Source organism: Paramisgurnus dabryanus, chromosome 18, assembly GCF_030506205.2.
Source record: "Paramisgurnus dabryanus chromosome 18, PD_genome_1.1, whole genome shotgun sequence".
Classification (NCBI taxonomy): domain Eukaryota; kingdom Metazoa; phylum Chordata; class Actinopteri; order Cypriniformes; family Cobitidae; genus Paramisgurnus; species Paramisgurnus dabryanus.
Window position 1 is genome coordinate 10,738,533 of NC_133354.1, and position 23,854 is coordinate 10,762,386.

Sequence of the window (23,854 nt, forward strand, 5' to 3'; positions counted from 1 at the left end):
CTAAGATGGCTTGCATTATCTTCAAGATGATATTTTAATAGATGACATTTGCTTTCTGTTTTCATGTACACAATATGCTGTCAGTGCTGTCACTACATGCTCAAAGCAAATTATTTTATATGGATCCATTTTTTAACCATAATTCTTCAGGGTCTCAAGCCTCTTTATTCCAAAGAGATTCAAAATCAAACTATAGCATGAAAACACTCGAAAACACATTGAGTTGTAGTATATTTTCTTTTATTAAATGCTTTTTTAAACTTCTGTCTTAGTGGTCAATTTTGTTTTTAAATGCTGCAGTTTTGACCAATATTACTGTTAAGTTTTTCATTTTGCCTTAATGCTAATGGATTTTAATTGAATTAAAAAACATCACCACCCTTCTTTCTCTAGTTATTATTTTATTGAAATAATTAGAATTTCTATTAGATATTGCTTTAAAGTGGATTTTAATCTTCTGCTTTAAAGCTGATTTTAATCTTCTGCTATGCAATTCACACATGCATAAAATAATAATAAGCCAATAAAACCAAAACGAAATCCATAAAAAGGTGTGGGAGTTTTACCTAACCCACTTCAGAGCCTTTCACCGGTTTTATTTGGCTACAAATAACTTTTCATTTGATTTATTTAGGGTTAGTTGGAATTAGTTTTCTTTTAAGATAGTTCAGTTCATATCAGAAACTAAAATCAAAAGCTTTTTGCTTTTCTATTTGATTTCAGATGCGCATGTTAACTATGTAGTCCAACTGGTTTTTGAATGTTTTTTACCATGTTTGTAATGCTGTTAAACAAAGATTGTCAGTGTTTGTTATTATTTGTCAGATCACTATGAATAAGTATTTAAGGATGTTGGGGATAAGCAATAATCACACCCACATTTTTTGGGTTTTACAAATATAAAAGAGCTTCACCAAAACACAAACTGGTTAGAGACTGCAGATTTCGGAACTTAAAGGTAAATGAAAACACACTGCAAATATATAAACATATTTTTCTTTATAACTTACTGTTATTTTTCTTGAAACAGACACACAATTCATCCACAGCCATGTTTCTACTAGTTCTTATTTCAGGTAATGTGCATTTTTATATCACTTTTTATGCATGAATTGTGGCTCATAAATGTTTTTATTGAATCATGATTTCAATCAATTCTCTTAATGTGTTATAGTCATTAATGATATAATACAAGTTTCATACTTTGGTCAATGTCATGCATTTGCATATACAACAGAAGTGAGCGCTTTGCTGAGTATGCCCAAGCTTACTTTTTTTTTTGCCAGCTTAAGACTTTTCAATGGTAAACATTTTACACAGATGTCCTACACAGCAGTGTTGTGCACTTGGTCTTGCCGTTTTCTACACAAAATCATGATACAAAATACACCCTTCATACCTGTATATTCACTGAGGGTCATGTCAAAGATTCAAATTAAAGTTAAATTAATGATTTAAATTAAACTTTTATGCTCCATCTCATGCTTAGATTATAAGACTTTAGCCTGGATTTTACAGGCAGGGTCACATATGTCCATGAAAAGTGCACTTATGTGGTACTCACAATGGGATTTTGGCTTTGTATTGTCCTTGTAACAGCTTTGTAGCCCAGATGGCCAAGTTCAGTTTCCTGCAAGCGTTCTAGCATTCCTCTGTTAACAAAGGCTGCTGGTTGGACTTGTTGATTTTGTTAATATCAAGTCCAACAAGTTTTAAAACCAAAAATATGTGGAGGCAAACATTCAGTGCCATACTATATGTCACACTGTATCGCACTCTACCTTTTCTCCAGCTTTCATCAGTCAAGTACTTAAAGCTGTATTACTCCACATGCTGTGCATTGATAGCCCACTGCTCTGTGTGTGTGTGTGTTCACGACTTGCAGTGCGTGTGTTTCCAACTCACTGGGATGGGTAACATACAGAGGTCACATTCCAAGTATGGGTTACCATACATGGGCAAATTCAACCTTCACTTTATTACAAACTAGTTTGGTAGCTTGAATCTGATCTGATAATTTTACAAAAATATTTATTCACAACCAGGAGCAGCAATTTATATAATTACTTTAAAACACATTACACATTAACCAGCATCTTATTCTTTAAATATAAAATAATAATATAAACAATACAATTTAGTCACAACAAATTAATTAAGTAATTTACACTGTAAAAAAAATCCGTAGAAATTACAATGTTATTGCAGCTGGGTTGCCGGAAATTTACCGTAGATTTACGTTTATGTTATTTACTAGCAAGAGTTTGTTCAAAGTAAAATAAATTTTAAATATTAACAAGTCTTTATCTTTACAGAATAAAACTATACAATAACAGCCTCATGCAAAGCATTCTGGGAACCAGAAATCATCATCAACCTTTTTCTGTTTTTGCCTCAGATTTTGTTTTCCAGAATGTTTTGCTTGATACTGTCTTTTTTAGTTTTACTCTGTAAAGACAAAGACTTGTAAATGTTTAATGTTCATTTAACTTTGAACAAACTCTTGCCAGTAAATAACATAAATGTAAATCTACGGTAAATTACCGGCAACCCAGCTGCAATTTCAACGGAATTTTTTTACAGTGTACATAATATACATAAAAACATGGAAAGAGGCTTATTAGTTGACCACACATGTTATATAAATCTAACCTTTGTTTCTCATCAGGCTTTATCACCTTCACTTTATGTTCTGCACGTCAGTATGTCTTTGTAAATGAATCCAAGACTTGGACCGAAGCTCAGAGTTACTGTAGAGATAAACACATTGATCTGGCCACCATTGAAAATGAGCAAGAGATGACCCAGTTACTCAACACAGTGAATGACTTCAATTCCATTGATCTGGCCTGGATTGGACTTTATGATGATCTGAACAGTTGGAAATGGACTCTAGAGGACACATATTTCTTTAAAGGGGGAGATAAACAGTTCAGAAACTGGTATAACCTAGGACCTGCATATTATGGAGAAAATGTTTGTGTGAAAATGTACAATGGGATATGGTATCCAACATATTGCTACAACCTAAATATTTTTATCTGCTATGATGGTGAGCAATTTCAATAATATACTGTAGCACAATAAGAGCTCAATTTGTTTTAAATAACCAACTTCTGACTATAAATGCTTTTAGGAAGACAGAATGCCAACACTAGTTATGTTTTGGTTTATCAATATAAGAACTGGATTGAAGCTCAGAAATACTGCAGAGAGCATCACACAGATCTTATTAGTATCAGGAATGAATCTGAAAACCAGGAGATTCAGTATATTCTCCAAAATAACTACTATTATTCAGTTTGGATTGGTCTGTACAGAACCAGAACTTGGTCTGATCAGAGTAACTCTACATTCAGTTACTGGATATCAGGACAGCCATTTAATGCTGGATACAATAATTACTGCACTGCTGTGTCATTTACTGACATTGGGAGTTGGACAGATGAAAACTGTGATAATCAGTTATCTTTCCTTTGCTACAGTGGTAAGTAAATTTCTGTAACCAGAATTTTCTAAAATCTTTATTACGTTGTTATTTTGTATATTTGGTGTAAAGCAATGTCTTCACATGGTTTATGGTTCAAATAACATTATTTTCCACATACTGTATGTAGCAGGATGACATATAGCCTATAGTTATTGGTTGATGTGGGTAAACCTCCAGACCAATTGGAGGATACTTCAGAGGGTATATGCTCTGAGATTCTAATTTGTAACCGAATTAAAAAGGACAGAATGTTAATCGTCTGAGATGACTGCACTGCTGTCTTGCCTGGGATTCATTTGCTTCAGTTGGTAGTTGGATGTTCACGAATCTGCAACCATGGTCTATATTGGCATTTAATTAGGCTGCTGCATGTCTCTAGGATCGAAGTGGGGTTCTGACAGCATTGACTACGTCCTCACGTCATTCGACTATGGGACAGTGATTATAAGAATTAACTATACCCACTGCTGTTAAAGTGCAAATATTTTCTCTCTGGTCACTCTGGGGGTGCATGTGAACCTAGTCTCTCGTAGCCAGACCTTCAATACTGCAGGCTGGTGTTTTTCGCTGCTTTTTCTGGATAAAGCCCACCCACAAGCTGTTTGACTGACATGTCAAACAACCAATCACAGTTTGTTTCATCTTGCGTCACATTTCAGACTCCACCCAATAACGAGCCGGCTGGCATCAAGTCAGTTTTTAAAATAATCAGCCGCAACCGAATAGCATCTAAATAAACAACATTACTCACTATAGAACAACGTTGTGCACTTCATCAACAGCTGCACCAATGAGACGCTCCTGATAAACATCTGTTTGAAGCATATCTCTTCACTTTGAAACACCTACAAGCAATTCAGATGAACAGAACTTTTTGACTCCTCTAACTGCCTCAAGCAAAACTCTTGGAAGTCTTTTAGAGACTCTATGCCGTGAACTTTGCATTTTGTGTTTAGCTGATCATAATAACTGGTCATAATTATCCATGTGAACACGACTGACTCGTTTCCTCAATGGAACGTCAGAGCTTTGTTTTCCAGGGACCGAAACTAATTGCGACACTCGCGTCTCCTGGAAATCCAGTTTATTTCAACCAATCAAAAGACTACTTCGACATTTCCACAGGGAATTCCAGGAAAGTGAACAATAAACATCAGACATTTAGCCAATATTCTGCGGGCGTGACGTCTGAGGCTTAGACTAACGTGAACCTAACTACCTTCAGCTGTCCGTCTATGGTTGTTTGCCGTTTTACTAACTCGTCTTGATTATTATTTAGTTTTTTTGTGTTTTAGCTATATGAGAGTTTCGTTATTTTGTTTTGATTGTATTTTGTTTGATTGTGTTAAAGTGGGATACATTGAACGAAAAAGATAGCTAATGTAAGGATACTAAAACATAAAATCATGTCTGCAGTTGAAATTATAAAAATGACAACAAACGTAACTCTACACTGCTTAAAAGTTGCATTTGAAGCATGGTTTGAATAGTCAGTAGCAAATAAATATAAAAAGTAATATTTTACTTAAGTAAAAGTAAAGTTACTGGTCTAAAAATCTACTCAAGTAAAAGTAAAAAGTAACTAATTTTAACTTTCAAGTTACTTTTTTTTTTACAGCGGGGAGATTTCTAGTATAGTTCAAAAACGACAAGGGAATATAAATTGTAGGAACATCTTTACAATTAAAGTGCAATAACAAAAAGTTAGGTTTTTTTAAACTAAGAAACATTTATGGAATAAATAGTTTAATATTTTTTTCATGTGAGTTATGCACTTTTGAAGCAAACATAATATGAGGTCAGCAGCTAGTAAATACAATCACTATAGTAAGGTTGTAATTAATGTATTGCTGGTAACATACTTTATTTTATTAAACTATATTTTAAATAAGCATATAATGAGATGAGTGCCATGGCTATATAATTTTATCCTTTACACGTTTATTGTCTTCTAGCTTCCCTGACCTGGGTCTGATGTCTTAGACCTTGATTTCTCTCTCTCTCTCTCTCTATTGAATTGAGGCGGGTCTGCATTAGCGCGCGCCTGTCTCGTCCGTCTCCATGGTTCTTTTTGCGCGTTCCCCCGCCCATCAATCAATCATCCGTGACATGTCTTTATCACCTTGCTTTTTAAATTTTTTTTACTCAGTAACGGATATGATTTAAAATGTAGCGAAGTACAATACTTTAAACAAAACATACTTAAGTAAAAGTAAAAGTACAGATTTTAAAAACTACTCAAAAAAGTAAAAGTACACAAAAAAAACTACTCACAGTAACATGAGTATGTAACTCACTGCAGAAGTAAACAGTTGCCTTTGCGTTCATTGTAGTCCAAGAAAATACTTTTTGGTTGGAGACGATCTCGAACTCGCGTCATCATTTGGGTTGGGATATGGAACTTTGTAGATTGTTAACATGTACTAACACTAACTTACACACCGAAAGAAATGTAAAATCATGTACCTGTAAAGTAAAAATTGGACTCTTTAAATGTTAGAATTTGACAATTTCTTTGCAGTGTCATCTTTGGTATCATCCCGTCAGTATCACTTTATATCTGTGAATAAGACCTGGTCTGAAGCTCAGAGATACTGCAGAGAGAATTACACTGATCTGGCCACCATTGATAACATGGATGAAATGAACAGTCTGATGAACACAGTTAATGGGAGTTACAATGGATCAGCGTGGATTGGACTGTATTATGATTTGAACAGCTGGAGATGGTCACTGGAAAATAATGATTTCTATCAGGAAGGAGAGAGAGAATTCAGAGGCTGGTATCATGAACCAAACAACTATGGAGGAAATGAGCTGTGTGTTTATATGAATTATGCTGGCAAATGGTTTGATTCATCATGTGACAACGTCTTGGCATTTGTTTGCTATAATGGTACAGTAAGAACATTTAATTTGTCATGTGTTTAACTTATTTTTTCACTGAGAATTTCTGAGCATATTTATGTTTCATTACTTAGAAAACAATAACACATACATCAGAATTAATGATAGAAGAAACTGGGCAGATGCTCTTAGATACTGCAGAGAAAATTACACAGATCTCGCCAATGTGAGAAACATGACTGAAAATCAGAAGATCCTTGAGAGAACTGGTGGTGATGTCTGGATCGGTCTGTACAGAAATGATCAACATTGGTCAAATGGTCAGATTACCAAATATCAAAACTGGAGATCTGAAATTCTTTATTCAGAAAAACAACCAGATAATGGTCAATATATTACTGGCCAGTGGGGTGACCAGCACTGCACTGCTGTATCATTAGGACACTTGGGCAGATGGACAGATGAGAACTGCTTAACTAACATGCCCTTCGTCTGCTACAACAGTGAGTTTGTGTTTGATTTATTTTTGGCAATTGCTTTTTTGGACTTGATAATGTAAGGAATCTAATATGTCAACATAATATTATATTTTTTTGACATTTAGTCAATTAGTTATATTATGGAAATATAAATTAGTTTGCATGATTAATATGAATGAAAATAATAATATGGATATTGGAGTTTAAAATTAAATATATATGGATACAAAATAAAACATTTGACACGGAAAAAATTGGGCTGGAAATCAATTCTTTTGGGCTCGTTTCTGAGGTGTTGGGAATTGAGAGTTTAAATCCAAGACAAGACACATAATACAAAGACCTTTATAAAGAAAAACAAAACAGCAAGACAATGAAATGGAACACAAGTTTAAGTTTCTACTCATATCAATATGAATATCATTAGACTAATATCATGGTTTTGGTTGATAGTTTAATATTATATTAATATTAGCAGTTTGGTATTTTTATGATGATGTTTGTTCCTACTAGTTCCTTTAGTGATAGAGAAGAAATTAAAACAGAATCTAAAACAACAATCGATTCATGGAATCGATTAGTTAGATTTCAGAACTAGGAATCGAAATCGGAATCAAACAGCCCTAACAAAGAAACAATACAGTAATATTTAACATGTTAATATTGTTTTTGCATTGGCAAATTAAAGGGTAACATAATTTTGTTTAGCCACAATAACTTTTGAGTTAGTTTCATGGTTTCATACTACATAGTTTTGTTAATGCATTTATAGTTAAAATGTTCTTTCTTGGTGTTTGACATTTTTAACTTACAGGAACGTGCACACAATCTTCATGCAGATCCCATCAGTATCACTTTATATCTGTGAATAAGACTTGGTCTGAAGCTCAGAGATACTGCAGAGAGAATTACATTGATTTGGCCACTATTGATAACATGGATGATATGAACAGGCTCATTAAAACAGTAGAGGGGATTTACTATGGTACAGCATGGATTGGACTGTATGATGATATGAACAGCTGGAGATGGTCACTGGGAAACACAGAGTTGGGAGGAGGTTTTAAAAGCTGGTATGTCCAGCAGCAAGTAAACTGGTATGGATGGAGTTCCTGTGTGTACATGTCATATTACAGAGGATTGTGGAATGAAAGGCTTTGCTCTTCCCAGCTTAACTTTATTTGCTACGATGGTGAGAACAGCGACTGGACTTTCAAATAATTAGAAAAAAAAACATACATGATACTATTAGTTATTTACCATGTTTAAATTGTTTCCCACAGGAAGACAGAATGCCAGTGCAAATTATGTGTACGTTCATGAATACAAAAACTGGACTGAAGCTCAGAGTTACTGCAGAGAGCATCACACAGACCTTGTCAGTATCAGGAATGAATCTGAAAATAAGATGATCAAATCTCTTATACAGAATTATGATTGGCTTTGGATTGGTCTGTACAGAAGTCAATCTTGGTCTGATCAGAGTAACTCTACATTCAGTAACTGGAGATCAGGACAGCCAGATAATGCTGCATACAGTGAACACTGCACTGGTGTGTCATTTATTGATGGGAAATGGACAAATGAAAACTGTGATTTTTCTTTACCTTTCTTTTGCTACAATGGTGAGTAAACCATCCACATAAAACATTTGAAACATAAATCCATGCCATTTCAAGACTAACACATTTTTCAAAGCACTGTGGAATTATAAAAAAATCTTACGTTTTTTTTTTCAGTGACAGTGTTAGGATCACCCCGTCAGTATCACTTTATATCTGAGTCTATGAGCTGGACTGAAGCTCAGAGATACTGCAGAGAAAATTACATTGATCTGGCCACCATTGATAACATGGATGAAATGAACAGTCTGATGAACACAGTTAATGGGAGTTACAATGGATCAGCGTGGATTGGACTGTATGATGATCTGAACAGCTGGAGATGGTCACTGGAAAACAATGATTTCTATCAGGAAGGAGAGAAAGACTTCAGAAACTGGAATCATCAACCAGACAACCTTTATGGGAATGAATTATGTGTTTATATGGATAATAATGGAAAGTGGATTGATTTTTCATGTGACAATAATTTCCCATTTGTTTGTTACAATGGTAAGACTTAAATTTTTCATCCCTGAAAGATATTTAATCATTTATTACTGTTGTTTACATAAACCTGAAATTTCGAAATTAGTTTGCTATGATGGTAACATTCCAATCTGTGTCAAATACATGACAATGCCCGCTTAAAAAGCACATTTAATATCTTTTTTAAGTACTTAATGAAACTGAAACAGAAGAAAAAAATATCATGAAAGTCAGATTATAAAGTTAATCAATAAACATGCACTAAAAACACTTTGTTTTCATAAAAGAAAAGATACGTGGCCAGAACAAATTACAAATGGATTGACTGATACAAAATACATTACATTTTCATTACTTTTTAGGTAGAGAAAACGCTTCTCAGAGTTATGTTCTTGTTCCTGAGGGAAGGACCTGGATTGAAGCTCAGAAATACTGCAAAAAGTTTTACACAGATCTGGCCAGCATGAGAAATAAAACTGAGTATCAACAGATCCTAAACATTACACTGGGTCATAGTGTATGGATTGGTCTGTACAGAAACAGACTGTGGTCAGATCAGAGCAACTCTTCCTTCACATACTGGCTGCCATATACTCCACATGTTTATCCACAACCAGATAATGGTTTATATGTCCCAGGACTGTCGGGAGATCAACACTGCACTGCTGTCTCTGGAAGATATGTTGGTCAATGGACAGATGAGATCTGTTTTGCCCATTTGCCTTTCTTCTGTTATGGTGGTAAGTTAATCCTCATTTTAGTATAATGGCATTAAAAAATAAATATTAGAAACAGAGAACAAAAAATCGGGCAAGCTGAATTATTTTGATTGTTCATTAATATAAATGGCAGTGTAGTTACTAGTATTTTTTATGTTAACATAACATCTCTTCTGTTTGTTTTCTGGTAAACATGATGATCATTACTTCAAGCAACACATTCTGATAAGTATGGTATGTTTTGTGTATAATCTGCTCTTTTCATTTCCAGAATACTACAATTAACATGAATCAATTGTATAACTTTGTTTTTTCTTTTATAAATCCTGTCACATTAAAGGGATACGTCACCGATTTTGCATTCAGCTTTGTATCTGTAGAAACCCGGCAGTATTACTGAATGACCATGTTTCCCTCCATCATTTCCCCCTGAGAGGAGAGATATCTGCATTTTGGTTCTGCAAAAAAGTCCTCCGATGATGCAAAAATCGTCATATTACATCATCGGAGGACTTTTTTGCAGAACCAAAATGCAGATATCTCTCCTCTCAGGGGGAAATGAGGGAGGGAAACATGGTCATTCAGTAATACTGCCGGGTTTCTACAGATACAAAGCTGAATGCTAAATCAGTGAAGTATCCCTTTAATAGTAAATACTGTATTTGTAAGAATGTATATTGTATATCTATATTGTATTTACACAGTACTCAATATCTTGTTGTTTTTACTAAACAGTTACAGGGCTACGTGTGAAATTTAGAAGTGAAGAAAGTCTGTCAAGTTCTCAGTTTGAAACATTTATACAAGTGAGTGTACACACAGTATATAATATTCACCTGTTATAATTGATCTATTTTTACGTTTTGTTTTGTTGTTTCATGTTGTCTCCCTGGTCCAATAACTCACTGTAAAAATAACATCAGCAAATACTACAATTTTAATAATCTACATTTACATCCCTAAGAGAATAGTGTGTCAAAGAGCTCGCAAATAACTTAAAAAATCTTGTTTCAGCGCCATGAAGGATTTATAAGAAGTGGAATTCATGGTAACTTCACCATGAGTTTGAGAAGTTATCGTAAAATTGGACCATGAAAGAGACTACAGCATTCCTGAACACACACACACACACACACACACACACACACACACACACACACACACACACACACACACACACACACACACACACACACACACACACACACACACACACACACACACACACACACACACACACACACACACACGCAAGCACGCACAATACGATAAATGTATCTAGTATCAAGTTTTAAACAACTATAAGAGAGTTTAGTTAAGTCACTGTAAAGCTAATCTTGAAAATTGTTTCTAAACACATTATAAATGTTAGAAATGTATTGCTGACCTGGTGGTACCCATACACCAGCAGTGTACAATTGACACTGGTGATTTTGCGGTGTCATTAAATTTTGGTTGGGTGGTTAAGAACACATTTAATATCTGACTTTACAGGGACTTAAAGCAAGTATTTTTATTGCTGAATAATTCATTTTTAGTTAAATTATAGTACTGTAATTTTAATAATCAAAGTGATCAAACATTTTTATGCAGAAAGACAAAATATATGAATTGAATTACTGATTTACTATATTCACCAATCTAAATCTAATAATCTGTGTGATTGTAACTGTATATCTTTTTTGTGTATATGCAAATCTTCTCTGTGTTCACTAACTGTATTTCAAAATACATTAATCTTCTCCATTGATCTATGACCCATTATTTTGGACTGCTGAAAATTAAGAGTACACAAAATTAACCAGCCATGTATTTTCTAAGATAAATTGCACAGTATGAAATAACCCCAATACATTCTTAACATGGCCACTCTGTTTTCATGATTCCTGACATATAAACCTGTTTCACAAACAACTACTATGAAGAAAAACAGGTCTGTTGTAGGTTACTCACTTTCACTTATAAGTACACTAATAGATGTACAAGAAAATAGTTTACATTTGTGGCATACTTGCTGACAAATGTTGCATAGTCATTTGGTATTGACATTTTCCCTATTTGCTCCTGACACAAGGTTGTACTAAAAATAGGGCAACTTTACTTTGTTGCCTCCTACCTTACTTTCTCCGAAGGCATATAACAGGTTCATCCCAATTCAGGGTCTGGATCCTTTTAAGGCCGCGCACTTTGAAGGCAAGGCTCGATATTTAAAGGCGGCACCCTTTTAAGGCCATGAAGCGAACTGAAATGAGACGGTTTAGCCTACGGGGGAGTTGCGCCACTTGCTGTTCCCGCCCACTACACTTTTCAGCAGGACACAAAAGCTGAGACCTATCAGAATTTTTAAAAATAAATATGGAGGCAGATTTTTTAGAAAATATGTCACACTGATGCAAGTTAAACTATCCAACAGTATGTAAAATTCACCAACCTTAGAAATGTACAAAATCAAAACATAACACGCACAATTTTGCAGCAATAATATTAATTCACATCACTAAAACATCATTTATAATAGTATAACAGTCACAAGGACCTTTAATTTGCAAAATATACACTTTTATTTAACTACTGTTTTCTCCCAGTTATTTTTATTACCATTTCCAACTGTTAAATACAAATTACTTACATATTACAATTAATATATGTATGCTTGTAATCAGAAAACAAAACGAAACAAAACATAAAAAACCTGCACACACATATCGAAGGTATTTTTGGAGTTTTTTAAATTAATTAATTAAATTATAAAATAATTAATTAAATTATAAAATAAAAAATAAAATCGCAAAATATGTCCCAAATTTGAAAATGAAATGCTAAAATAAAAATTTAAACATTATATTAAATTATTTCATTTTCATTTTTAACGTGATGAAGCATAATTCCGGCCACATTGAAAAATTTAATTAAATTGATGATTTGACATTTCATTTTCAATATAATCTTGAGTCAAGACTGACAATATTAAAACAAAAAGGCAAGCTTGAAAAGGAATCTGTAAATACATTTTTTAAAAGGCTTTTTATTCATGCCCAAGCAATAATAGGGACAAAATTAAAATGTAAATAAAGTTCAGTTTTAATTTTATGTTCTGTTTTTCTTTTCATTTTCGTTTTAATTTTCGTGTTCATTTTTATTTTCAACTTCAATGTTAATAAGTGGGTGGGTTATTTTTTCCTTAAAGAATACTTAATTTTTTCCTTGTGTGCATCCCAATTCAGGGGCTGAGGCCTTCCAAGGCTGTATTTGAAGGCAAATTACATCACCGGGCCATGACAAAGGCTGTCCCAATTCGAAGGCTTCTTCACATACAAGCCTCCAAATGTGCCCTTTATTCCCATTGAAACCAAGGATACATTAATTTAAAGGTTTTAGCTGAAAAGAATAGTGGACAGGAACAGCAAGTGATGCAACTCCCCTCGTATGCTAGACTGTCTCTTTTCAGTTCGCTTTGTGGCCTTTAAAACCTGCCGCCTTCAAATATCAAGCCTTGCCTTCAAAGTCCGCGGCCTTAAAAGGATCCAGACCCTGAATAGGCTTTATGCCCAGCTGCACTACTTCCTGAACTTCAGCCAGCTCCTTGTTTCCTGTCTTCAATTATTGGACAAACTGATTAATCCAGGTGTGCCTGACCTCAGTAGTCACAACAACAATAATCAGACACACCTGGATGAATCAGTTTGTCCAATAATGGAAGACAGGAAACAAGGAGCTGGCTGAAGTTCAGGAAGTAGTGCAGCTGGGCATAAAGCCTATTGGGGAGAAAATAGGCCACATTTGGAGGCCTTGACATTTGCATTCAAATACGGCCTTGGAAGGCCGCAGCCCCTGAATTGGGATGCACACACTTTGTCAAAAGCAGAGAAGGCAATCCCAGAATGCATTTGGCAAGCTATTCAAATAATAACATCTTTATTATGAAACTAACGTTAATGCATTCAGTATTATCAATAACATTTCCCTGTCACTTTGATCTAGACATATTAGAACAAGACTTGTGTGAAGCAAACACGCCTCTTTATTTTCTGTGTTCACCACACCGAGCTGATTAAACCGGGCAGAGACTCCACGCCGCAGATATTATATATAGAGACAAAGAGACGTGTACAAATATTTTGTTTCCTTTTGTCCCCTCTCCCTTTATGCTTCGGTCTGCCCTTTCTTTGTGCTATTGATCCAGAAGACTTATTAACTGTCAAATCAAATGCACTTCATCAACACTGCCAGACAGTTTTTTCAGATGTCATTTTGAGCAATGAAGGCAAAATGCTGTCTGTAGTTTTTTAGCTGATTAATTCAACCAGTGTTGTTTTCATTTGGCACACATATACAGTACCTGGTGACTGATTGATTTATTGTGGATAGACAAAAACTTTCTGTAAGACTGCATTGAATCTCGCAAATCTGTTTGTATACTTTGTATTTTTAGACTTCTGTTGACAACAGAACTTAAACAAAAATGAAGCGAAACATCACACTCCCAAAAGACATTTCCCTACTTTATTCTTTTAAGACTAAACAATTGTACCATAAATATTCAACGATTGAAATCATAGTGATATTAATAGTCGAAAACAATCTTTGATGGTCTGATTTTGAGACTTTAGTCTAGTTTTCTCAGACAGTGTTATTAATAATTGTATTGAATTTTGGTGTGTCATTTTAAGCATGATTGAAAGATATGATTATACAGTTTAGAAACACTTTGACAGAATCCTCTTTACTGAAACAATTTGCATCAATGCTGAGACAAATTATGACATTGACATATCTTGTGCTTACACAGATATATAATTTAGATATCTATGGGTGGGTATCTAAAGAAAACGTTGTGAATTTTAGTTGAACATTTGCAAAACAGATGTCTTGAAATGTTTCCCTAAAGTATTTCATCATGTGTGGAGGTTTTTTGGCTGCATTATTCCAGCTCAATGGTCTCTGGAGAACCCATTCCCTTTCCTAGACCCCCACTGATTGAACTTGACTTTGAAATAAGTTAAGAATATATTTCAACTAATGGAAACAAATGGGAGGCCAGACTGTCTTGTGAATAATGATATTCATTTCCATAGGCTTTTTGCTATGGCTTGGCGCCATGGAGGGCCACGAGTATGGCTCCTGTGTTATTAAAGTAACTGGGTGGATGAGATGTGGCCAAATGGCCCTCATTACTGAGCACATCTCCATCTACTTGACTAATGAAGCAGTCGATCAACGCAATACGTCACATGACGAAATCACAGCCAGCACTTACAGAAAGTCTACTGAGTGGGTGCTTTGTTTAAAACACACACCAAAACAAGAAGTAATAATGAAATGTATAGTACTTATGTACAGTAATATGTTTTAAAGTCCCCATTAAATCAAAATAGAGATTACACACAAACATAAATTACACATCTTTCTATAAAAAGTGAAGACATTGTTTTTCATTTAATTACTGATTTAGCTCAAATGTGACTTACAGATAAGAACCACAGGTAGATTTAAAATGTAAGCATGAATATCGTTTTCGCTCTTTTCTATTGCTTCATCACACTTCTTTTCATTTAATCTCCTTTCCTTCTTTCTACCTCTCTCTGCGCAAAAGTCTGTTCAGGATGTCTGCTTCTGTTTTACGCTATAATCACACCGACCACGCTGCCCTACAGACAGGCCTTGTGCCACTGTGTGCTACAGCACGTCTCCATCAGCCTGTTATATTTGAAGAAATGAATGAATCCATCTCCACACATTGACCGATCTGTCACCACCGGACCAGATTGTGCCATACATCATTTTTGCGAGCAAAATGACTGTACGTCTCGTGAGAAAGAATTGATTCACATACTGTACCTCAGAAAGCCGACCATGAAAACCACCTCAATATCTACCACCACATGTAATTACGATCTTGACATCTTTTTCCAAATATACAGTAAGTAGTAAATGACAGACATCTGTGTGCATCACAAATGTGACCTGGGACCGCACGAAACCAGCTATTAGGGTAATTATACATTATTTGAAAGCTAATAAATAAGCTTTCCATTGATGAATGGCTTGGACAATATTTGACACATATACAACTATTTAAAAAATCTCAGGGTGCAAACTAATTTTTAACGGGTCGGCCCGACAAACCCGAAAGCACCTGTTGGTTCGGGTCAAAAATATAAGCAAATGACTCGGGTCATCTTTAAAAAAATATTTATTAATCATCACTGCTGTTCACCGTAAAAAAAAGTCTGGCTGCTGCATGCAACGCGCATCATGGAGAGGGCCAGGGGCAGACCTGACACCGCTGCGTGCATGTCTTTAGCCTGGAGAAGAAGATGGAGTTGGAGAAAAGTATGCATGCAAACGAACGGGACTCTGGTTCAAATAAAAAAAAATATTGCACTTTCAATAAAATTTTCGAAGGATGGGTTTGGTTGTTTAAGGTAGTTGTTATCACGCTGATATATGTTCAATTTTAGCAAGCCAGTCAAATGAGACGTTCAAGGGCCATGGTTGAATTGGCTGTGCGAGCACTTGGGTGGAATGCTGCTCCACCTTCGGGCTCCATGGACAACTCCTTCTGTGCATTCCCTGGCTCCAAACTGATGTTTTTACATAACATGGCAGCACCCATGGTCGGACATTTTGCCTTCAATTCATTACAATGGAAGGAACGACGTTTTACATTCTGGTGCAAACTAATAAAAATGTGGAAAGAAAATCGCCTTTAAATATGTCCAAATGAAGTCCTTAGCAACACATATTACTCATGATATATATTTTTTATATATTGATGTAGGGAATTTTCAACGTATATTGATCTTTACTTAAAGGCGCAAAAGAGGATGTTTTTTCGCCGACTGAGAATCCAAAAACGGTTACTGACTTTTTTATTTCTAGGGAACGCCTTCCAAAACTCGTGCATGAGTATTTGAACGCGAGTGTTTGTTTAACACCGGCATATGCTGTTTCGCGTCAGTGGATTCATTAAATGATATGATAATAAACACATTTCCATACTCCCATTTCAACTAGCATGTAGCAGACTGGTCACTGCCTTACAACTACAGTACACAAACAACGTCAATATACCTGAATAACAGTACAACAATAATTATTCCACAAAGAAAGAATAATCACTGTTACCTGTCGGGAAGAATTTTTGCAAATTTTGCGAACTGCGCGTCTGTCTTGACACCTCTCTGTTCCTTCATTGCTTTCCAGCGTTGAAATGTTTCTCCAATAACAACTCTGGTTACATTACGTTCTTCTGACAATTTTCTCCTCTTCTCAGCGACTTAAAAAAAGTCTTTCTTTTGCGTCATCCTTTCAGTTTTTTTCTCTTCCATGGTGCAAATTCGGGAAGGAAAGCAGGATCAACAATGAAAACAAACCGAAACTTAAGATGGAGTTTCATGCGCTATCCACATGCGTTGCCTGTGTAAAGTCTCTAACAAGGATCGTAATTAGCCTGGCTCCGCCCTCCTACGTGCTTCCGCTTAATTTTCATTTCGCTTCAGCAGTACGTCTGGGACTGCTCTATAGAGTTTCGTTTTCTTCTGCAAAAATCTGCAGGACCAATCAGCGAACAGATGGGGGTGGCTAAGAACGATGACGTTGAGGTCGTGCGTCAGTTTGAGATGTAGTTCAGTAATGGCTGCGGAGAAAGACGTGAGAAAAGCTATTCGGTCCGTTGTTGCAAAACTGCCGAATATACAGAAGTTAAAGCCGGAGAAAGAACCAGGTTTGCTAAGTTTTGTTGGTCTGATTATTCGTACTTGTTGTTTCCGGACGGTTTCGGTGCATGATATACGTCACGACCACACGTTAGCGATTGGCTTTGGCAGATCTTGAGTGACTCTGGGCAGATCCAATAGTTTTAAACTTCAACAAACGGAAGTAACGCTTTGCAATGGAGCCTGGCCACACTCTCTGTACAAATGAAATGAATGTACGAGAGTCTGGTTGGACCAGGCTAGATCGTAATGGCTGTCATTGACCAGCCAGAGGACCAATTGTTGATGCGATGACCGCATCAGCGATTGGCTGATGTTTTTAAGGCCCTACTTTGTGCACAGATAACGTATATTAATATTATTACTTTCAGTGCACCTAATAAATAGTCTTTTATCATTTAGTAAAGACAGTTTCAAGTAATATTGCAAAAATTTATAAAACAAACATGCTCTCTTCCACCTTTAATACCCTAATGATTTTTGGCATAAAAAAAAGATTATTTAGAAACATACAATGTCTTTTTGGCTATTGCTACAAATATACCGTGCAACTTATGACAGGTTTTGTGGTCCAGGTTCACAAATGTACATTTAAACACTTATATTTATGCAATAAATATCCTCTTTAATCTAAAACAACTTCCAGTGCATTGCCTGACAATTGAATCCATTATCTTAAAAAAATAAAAAATAAAACTATTAAGCCATAGTAACACTTGTGATCATGTTTATTATTACGTTTACTGTATAAGCAATAAAGTAGGATGCAGCGTATCTCAGATTGCCTGCAAACCCTTCAGCCATGACTAATGCTGTGTTCCATTCAGGTTTTTGAGCCCGTGAATTACGACTTCAAAATCACGACTCTGAACTGGGAGTATATGTTCCAGGCAGCCTGTTACCCGTGTTTTTACAACCTTCTACCTGTGAAAGTGCACTGGAACAGCAGTCAAATCCGTGACTTCCCACCCGTGAACTCGTACAAGATCGATGTACTCCCAGTTTAGAGTCGTGGTTTTGAAGTTGTGATTTACGGGTTATAGGTTGCCTGGAACGCAGCATTATTCACGGTACAGCATTGGTACCTTAATGTTTTTCATAGATTTATACACTAGATGTCGCCTTGGGGTTCTAAGCATGCGTCAAAACCGCCACCATCTTGGAACAGGGGTCTTGTCATAGGGAGTAGCTAGGTAAAACTGCTATCTCCGCCTGTACTTCAAATTCATAGATGATGCCGGACTTTTGCGCTGCGTATGGATGTTAGGCCTACTAGAAATAGTTAGAAAAAGTAGATTTTCATAATATCCAAAAAAAATAAAAAATTCTGGACTCAGTGCTAAATACATGTCTGACTGTTGAAACGAACCAAAAGAAAACCAAGAAAATCGCATTTATGACGATTTATAGTGATTTTATTTACGTTACACCATTGCCTACAATGACGCTGATGCAGGGTTCCCCTGTTTCAAGGTTGACGCATTTGGTCCAATGAACTGCAGTAGCCAATGCGACATCTAGTGTACATATCTATGAATGTTTATATAACAATGTTCTGTAACGTGACAAGTTGCTTTTTTATTTATTTCATAAGCCATATAATGCAAATTTCTGATAAAAATGAAAGGTGTCCTAGGCTACGCTTCTGTGTTGATGCTGTTTTGTCTCCTAAGAAATCCACACAGGCTGGGTTTGTTTACCTGCAATTTCCTCTCGCTGATGTGGAATCTCTATTAAAGCTCCTGGCTTAAGATAAAGGTCAAAAAAGGAAAAACAATCACTTCAATAAAAACCTCACATTGATAACTTCAAGTGGGCTCTTGTGAAAAATAAACAGTAAGATGTTTGGGATGGTAACCATTATAAAACTGAAAGGACTAAACATCGCTCTCTAACGTGCAATCATATAAACATAAACACCATTGTAATCAGTAAAAACTACTAAACATTAAAAAGCATGAATGTCTGATAACAAATGTTTTATTAAACACAAATCCCATAGTGTTTCAATCTCTGTTTTCACTATATCCAGTAGAGTATGCATCACAAGGAAGGTACTGTATATGTCTGTTTATGGACTGTCTAAAACACATTTATTGATTCTGATACCCTTGGTGCCTTTTATAAACATAACCTTGTGTCAGATAGAGTTGGCAGCCAAAAACATCATTAACACTCTTTAATGGACAACCTATAAGCATTCATGCAAACATTTCTCACTTTCTTTAAGACAGACCAAGAGAGCAACTTGTCACGTGACAGAACTTCAAAACCAGCTATGAAGAACAAAAGGTTTCCTTCTTCCATTTGGCAGAACTTATATCTTTTATAAATTGTGCATTGCCTAAAAGGCCTAACTTGCACGTGTTTGTGCTTGTTTTAAAGTGTATACTGCTCTACAAATCCTTATACCCTGAGCCTGTTAAATGCTTTATTCTGATTGGCTGAGAAATGTTTTGTGGGTGTTAATTATTTTTCTGTAAACTGCACACCTAGTCAATGTCAACTTGTCAAATGTCTTAAAAATAGGCACCAGAGCAATGTCTAACCATCTTGGGTGTGCATAATTTTCTTATAATTCAACGGCCCGTTGTCAATTATTCCTTACTTAATGTAGATGAATACTTGCAAATTCATTGTTTTTCAACGCAATCTCATGGCAATTTGTGGGAATTTTACAAAGTGGCTTATAAATAGTAATGCAGGTGGCTACATTAACACGTTTTTGTATTATTTGCCCCTGTGACATTTGGTTTAGGTGTGTGGGGTATTATATTTTTGTATGATTTGCTTCGTACGAATTAGCCAACTCAAAAAATAGGTGAAATATGATTATTTAAAAATATATATATATATTGGGGTCATTTATTTAAAGTAGTTGAAAAAATGGTTGATGTCACCCCACAAAGTTAATCACTCCCGTGAGTAATCTTAGGGGGGAAATCCTCCCATCCAGAAACAATGCTTCTAAAAAGCCATTGAACACAGAGTGGAAGGACATTTTGGGATTTAAAGGGATAGTTCGGCCAAAAATGATATTAAACCCATGATTTACTCACCCCCAAGCTGTCCGAGTTGCATATGTCCATTGTTTTTCAGACAAACACATTTTCGGATATTTTAGAAAATGTTTTAGAACTTTTAGTTGATTAAATGTAATGTTACGGGGTTCACGACCTTCAAGTCCAAAAAAAGTGCGTCCATCCTTCACAAAATAAATCCAAATGGCTCCAGGATGATAAACAAAGGTCTTCTGAGGGTAATCCGCGCGGTGTTGTTATAGAAATATCCATATTTAAAACTTTATTAACGTAAATAACTACCTTCCGGTAGCGCCGCCATCATAGTCGCGACCGCATTCAGGATGAGAGCTTATGCAGCCTATGGAGGCTACTCTGCTGCTGCTCTGTGCCCCCGCCCTCCGAATTTGTCATACGTCACTAAGAAAAGTGCGTACACTACGCTAATACTCTATCCTGAATACAGAGGAGTCTAAGATGGCGGCGCTACCGTTAACATTACATTTAATCAACTGAAAGATCTAAAACATTTTCTAAAATATCCGAAAATGTGTTTGTCTGAAAAACGATGGAGATAAGCAACTCGGACAGCTTGGGGGGTGAGTAAATCATGGGTTTATTATAAATTTTTGGCCGAACTATCCCTTTAAAGATTTTGTATTGTTCACAGCAAAGCGTAGTCATTCAATTAAGCATTTTAATCCTCAAAATCTATTCATCATACGGATGGATAAGCTGCTGCAATACTTCAAACTTTGATGTGTACCCTAAACGGTCTGGTGCGTTTAATTCAAAATGGCCAAAGTAAAGCCCAACACCTTGCAGCATTAACCCTGGAGAAACCAGGAAAATCCAAAAACCCATTAATTCTATTGAACAAATTTGACCCATGGGTTCTCCAGGGTTAAAAGCATGTATAATGGACCAATGGGTATTTAATTTGGGTAAATACATGTAGGTATAAAGAAAGGACATTGGTTCCCTCAAATAGTCAATATTGATTTGTCAAGTTGATTACTAAATACAATATTTTTTAAAGTGCTTTTAAAAGTAGCACTCAGGACTCTTGAGAAGAAAGAAGTCATCTAATGTGTTCATTTAAAAGCCTTTTGATTTTCATTCTCATGACAATTGAAAGCAAAATCCCCAGATTCTCCCGAGGCTGATTGTACAGATCGACATGCTCTTTGAACAGCCATTGATCTCAAGTCTTTGATTGTACAGGGGAACACGTAAGCTCTGAAGATGATGTTTTTGATATATAAACACTGAGAAAATTGTTCTCTATCCCGTATTCTCCACGAGGCATAAGCATCTTTTTACTCTTTTGTTTCAACTTTTAAAAAGGGAATATCACTGAGGAATTTAGGAATTAAGACTTCTAGCACTAGAGTATAGGTGTTTTTTTGTTAACAGTTATTGGTAATTAGCCAATCATATATCAGCAACTCAATGCATTTAGGCATCTAGACGTGATAAAAATGACTTGCAGAAGTTTAAACTGGGCATCAGAATGGTGAAGAAAGGGCATGGAAGTGACTTTGAATGTGTCACGGTTGTTGATTTAAGTAGTTCAAAAACTGCTGGGAGTTTCATGAACAACCATCTCTATTGTTTAAAGCGAATGGTCCGAAAAAGAGAAAATTTTCAGTGAGCGGCAATATAAATTTACTACAATATAAATATGTCTTCACAGTGTAAAGAGTGAAAAGTTGGATCAAAGTTTGGATACACCTAAAAAAGTTATGTTAAAGAGCACCTATTTCATTGCTAAAAACACGTAATTTTGTGTATTTGGTATAATACAATGTGTTCATGTGGTTTATGGTTAAAAAACACATTATTTTCCACATACAGTAAATTTTTGTAGCTCCAGATTTCACTCTCTTCCTGAAACGCACAGATTTGAAAAGCTCAGTGTCCCTGATTGGCCAGCTAATTTGCATGTTGTGATTGGCCTGAATACCTCTGAAGTCAGACGGAAATGTGACGCTTCTTACCATGTTTGAAAGATTCGCTCACAATGCATTTCTTACAGGAGTTAACTTACAGGCTGTGAGTCCGAAGCGGGAGGAATTATGATAATGGCGGTTTTGTCTACATCCCCAATCCCAGGAAAAAACTGTTGCCTACAATCCGCATGTTTGTTGTAGTCCAAGAAAAGAGATTTACATTGGAGACGATAACTCACGTCATCGTTTACGTTGGGGTATGTACCTTTTGCATTTAATGTTAACATGTACTAATCCATACTTACACACCAAAGGAAATTTAAAGGAACAGAATGAAAGAAATGTATATCAATTAATCATAAAATGGCCCTGATATGTCACTAGACATTAAGAAATCATTTTCATTTCAAATACTTATATCACTGACAACAGTGGTCTGGCCAGGATATTGTCATTTAAAAAGTGGAGTGGCAGCCCTCAACTGATGTTTATGTTGTCATGTTGTGCATTGGCCACCAGTTGCGTGATTGCAGTACCAGTTTTAGCCACAAGTTTTGTGATTGCAATACCAGTTTTGGCCACAATCCTACATACTGTTCCTTTACAAACGTGAATTGGACAATACTTTAACTTATACTTTTCATTTAAAGTGTTTTTCACTTAAAAATGTTAGTCTAAACAACTTAATTTTTAGGTGTTACCAATTGAAGTCATTTTTAAGTTGATCCAACTTTTACTTTTTACAGTGTAATAACATATATTACATTCCTTACCTTACCTATAAGGGTAAATAGCCATGTAATTAACAGATTAATGTACAGGCAGCTGGTTGTTATTGCAAAATACGCCCCTTAACTCATTTTAATACACTCCGCATTGCGTTGGGTCCAAGTCACACTGTCGGGGCTTATTTCTGCTGTAACAACCGGTTGCCTATACATTACCCCTTACTTATGTTTATTTATTATATTTATTAAAATAATTGTAAAAGTAACTGTCTATCGCATTTATTTAATTTAACATGAGGTTATATTAGCAAGTAAACATTTTTAAATAATTAACAAACGTGTCAATACCAGTGATGTAAAGTAATGAATTACAAATACTCTCATTACTGTAATTTAGTAGGTTTGAAAACAGCTAGTGTACTTTTACTTTTACTTAAGTACATTTTTAGTGGTGTATCTGTACTTTTTCTTCCACTATTTGCTCTTAACCAATTTTTTCCTGCCAGTGATGATTGGCTAAAGAGAACTGGCTGATGATTGGCTTTTATCAAAGGTAGAAAATAACAGTCAGCAAGTAGCCTTACACAAGTGTATAAATACATTTGTGATGTTTACTATCAGTATCCTTCAGCTGATTCTAGTCACGCATTCGTCTTGCATTGTATAATGGGAAATAGTGAGTGAGCGACTATACATTGAATGTATCTAAAAAAAGCATCTGACAGGTAAAAATGTCTTGTGTGCATCACTGTTGGGTTGTGTGCCACTGAAGTTATAAATATGGTGACTGGTTCAGCAGCTTGGACCAATA

The 23,854-nt window shown here is 35.6% G+C and overlaps 1 protein-coding gene and 1 long non-coding RNA gene across 2 annotated transcripts; both read left to right on the forward strand.

The window, feature by feature from the left end:
- Nucleotides 1–841: 841 nt before the first annotated feature.
- On the forward strand, nt 842–9,672 carry LOC135721366 (macrophage mannose receptor 1-like). The gene is made up of 10 exons (XM_065243551.1): nt 842–958; nt 1,031–1,076; nt 2,669–3,052; nt 3,137–3,487; nt 6,012–6,386; nt 6,472–6,840; nt 7,631–8,008; nt 8,100–8,441; nt 8,556–8,930; nt 9,269–9,672. The coding sequence occupies exons 2-10, from the start codon at nt 1,052–1,054 to the stop codon at nt 9,670–9,672; spliced, it is 3,003 nt and encodes a 1,000-aa protein (XP_065099623.1). The 5' UTR covers nt 842–958; nt 1,031–1,051.
- A 119-nt stretch (nt 9,673–9,791) lies between these two features.
- Nucleotides 9,792–10,889, forward strand: LOC135721838 (uncharacterized). The gene is made up of 3 exons (XR_010521603.2): nt 9,792–9,859; nt 10,361–10,431; nt 10,640–10,889. It is a non-coding gene; the product is annotated as an uncharacterized lncRNA (long non-coding RNA).
- The last annotated feature ends 12,965 nt before the right edge of the window (nt 10,890–23,854 follow it).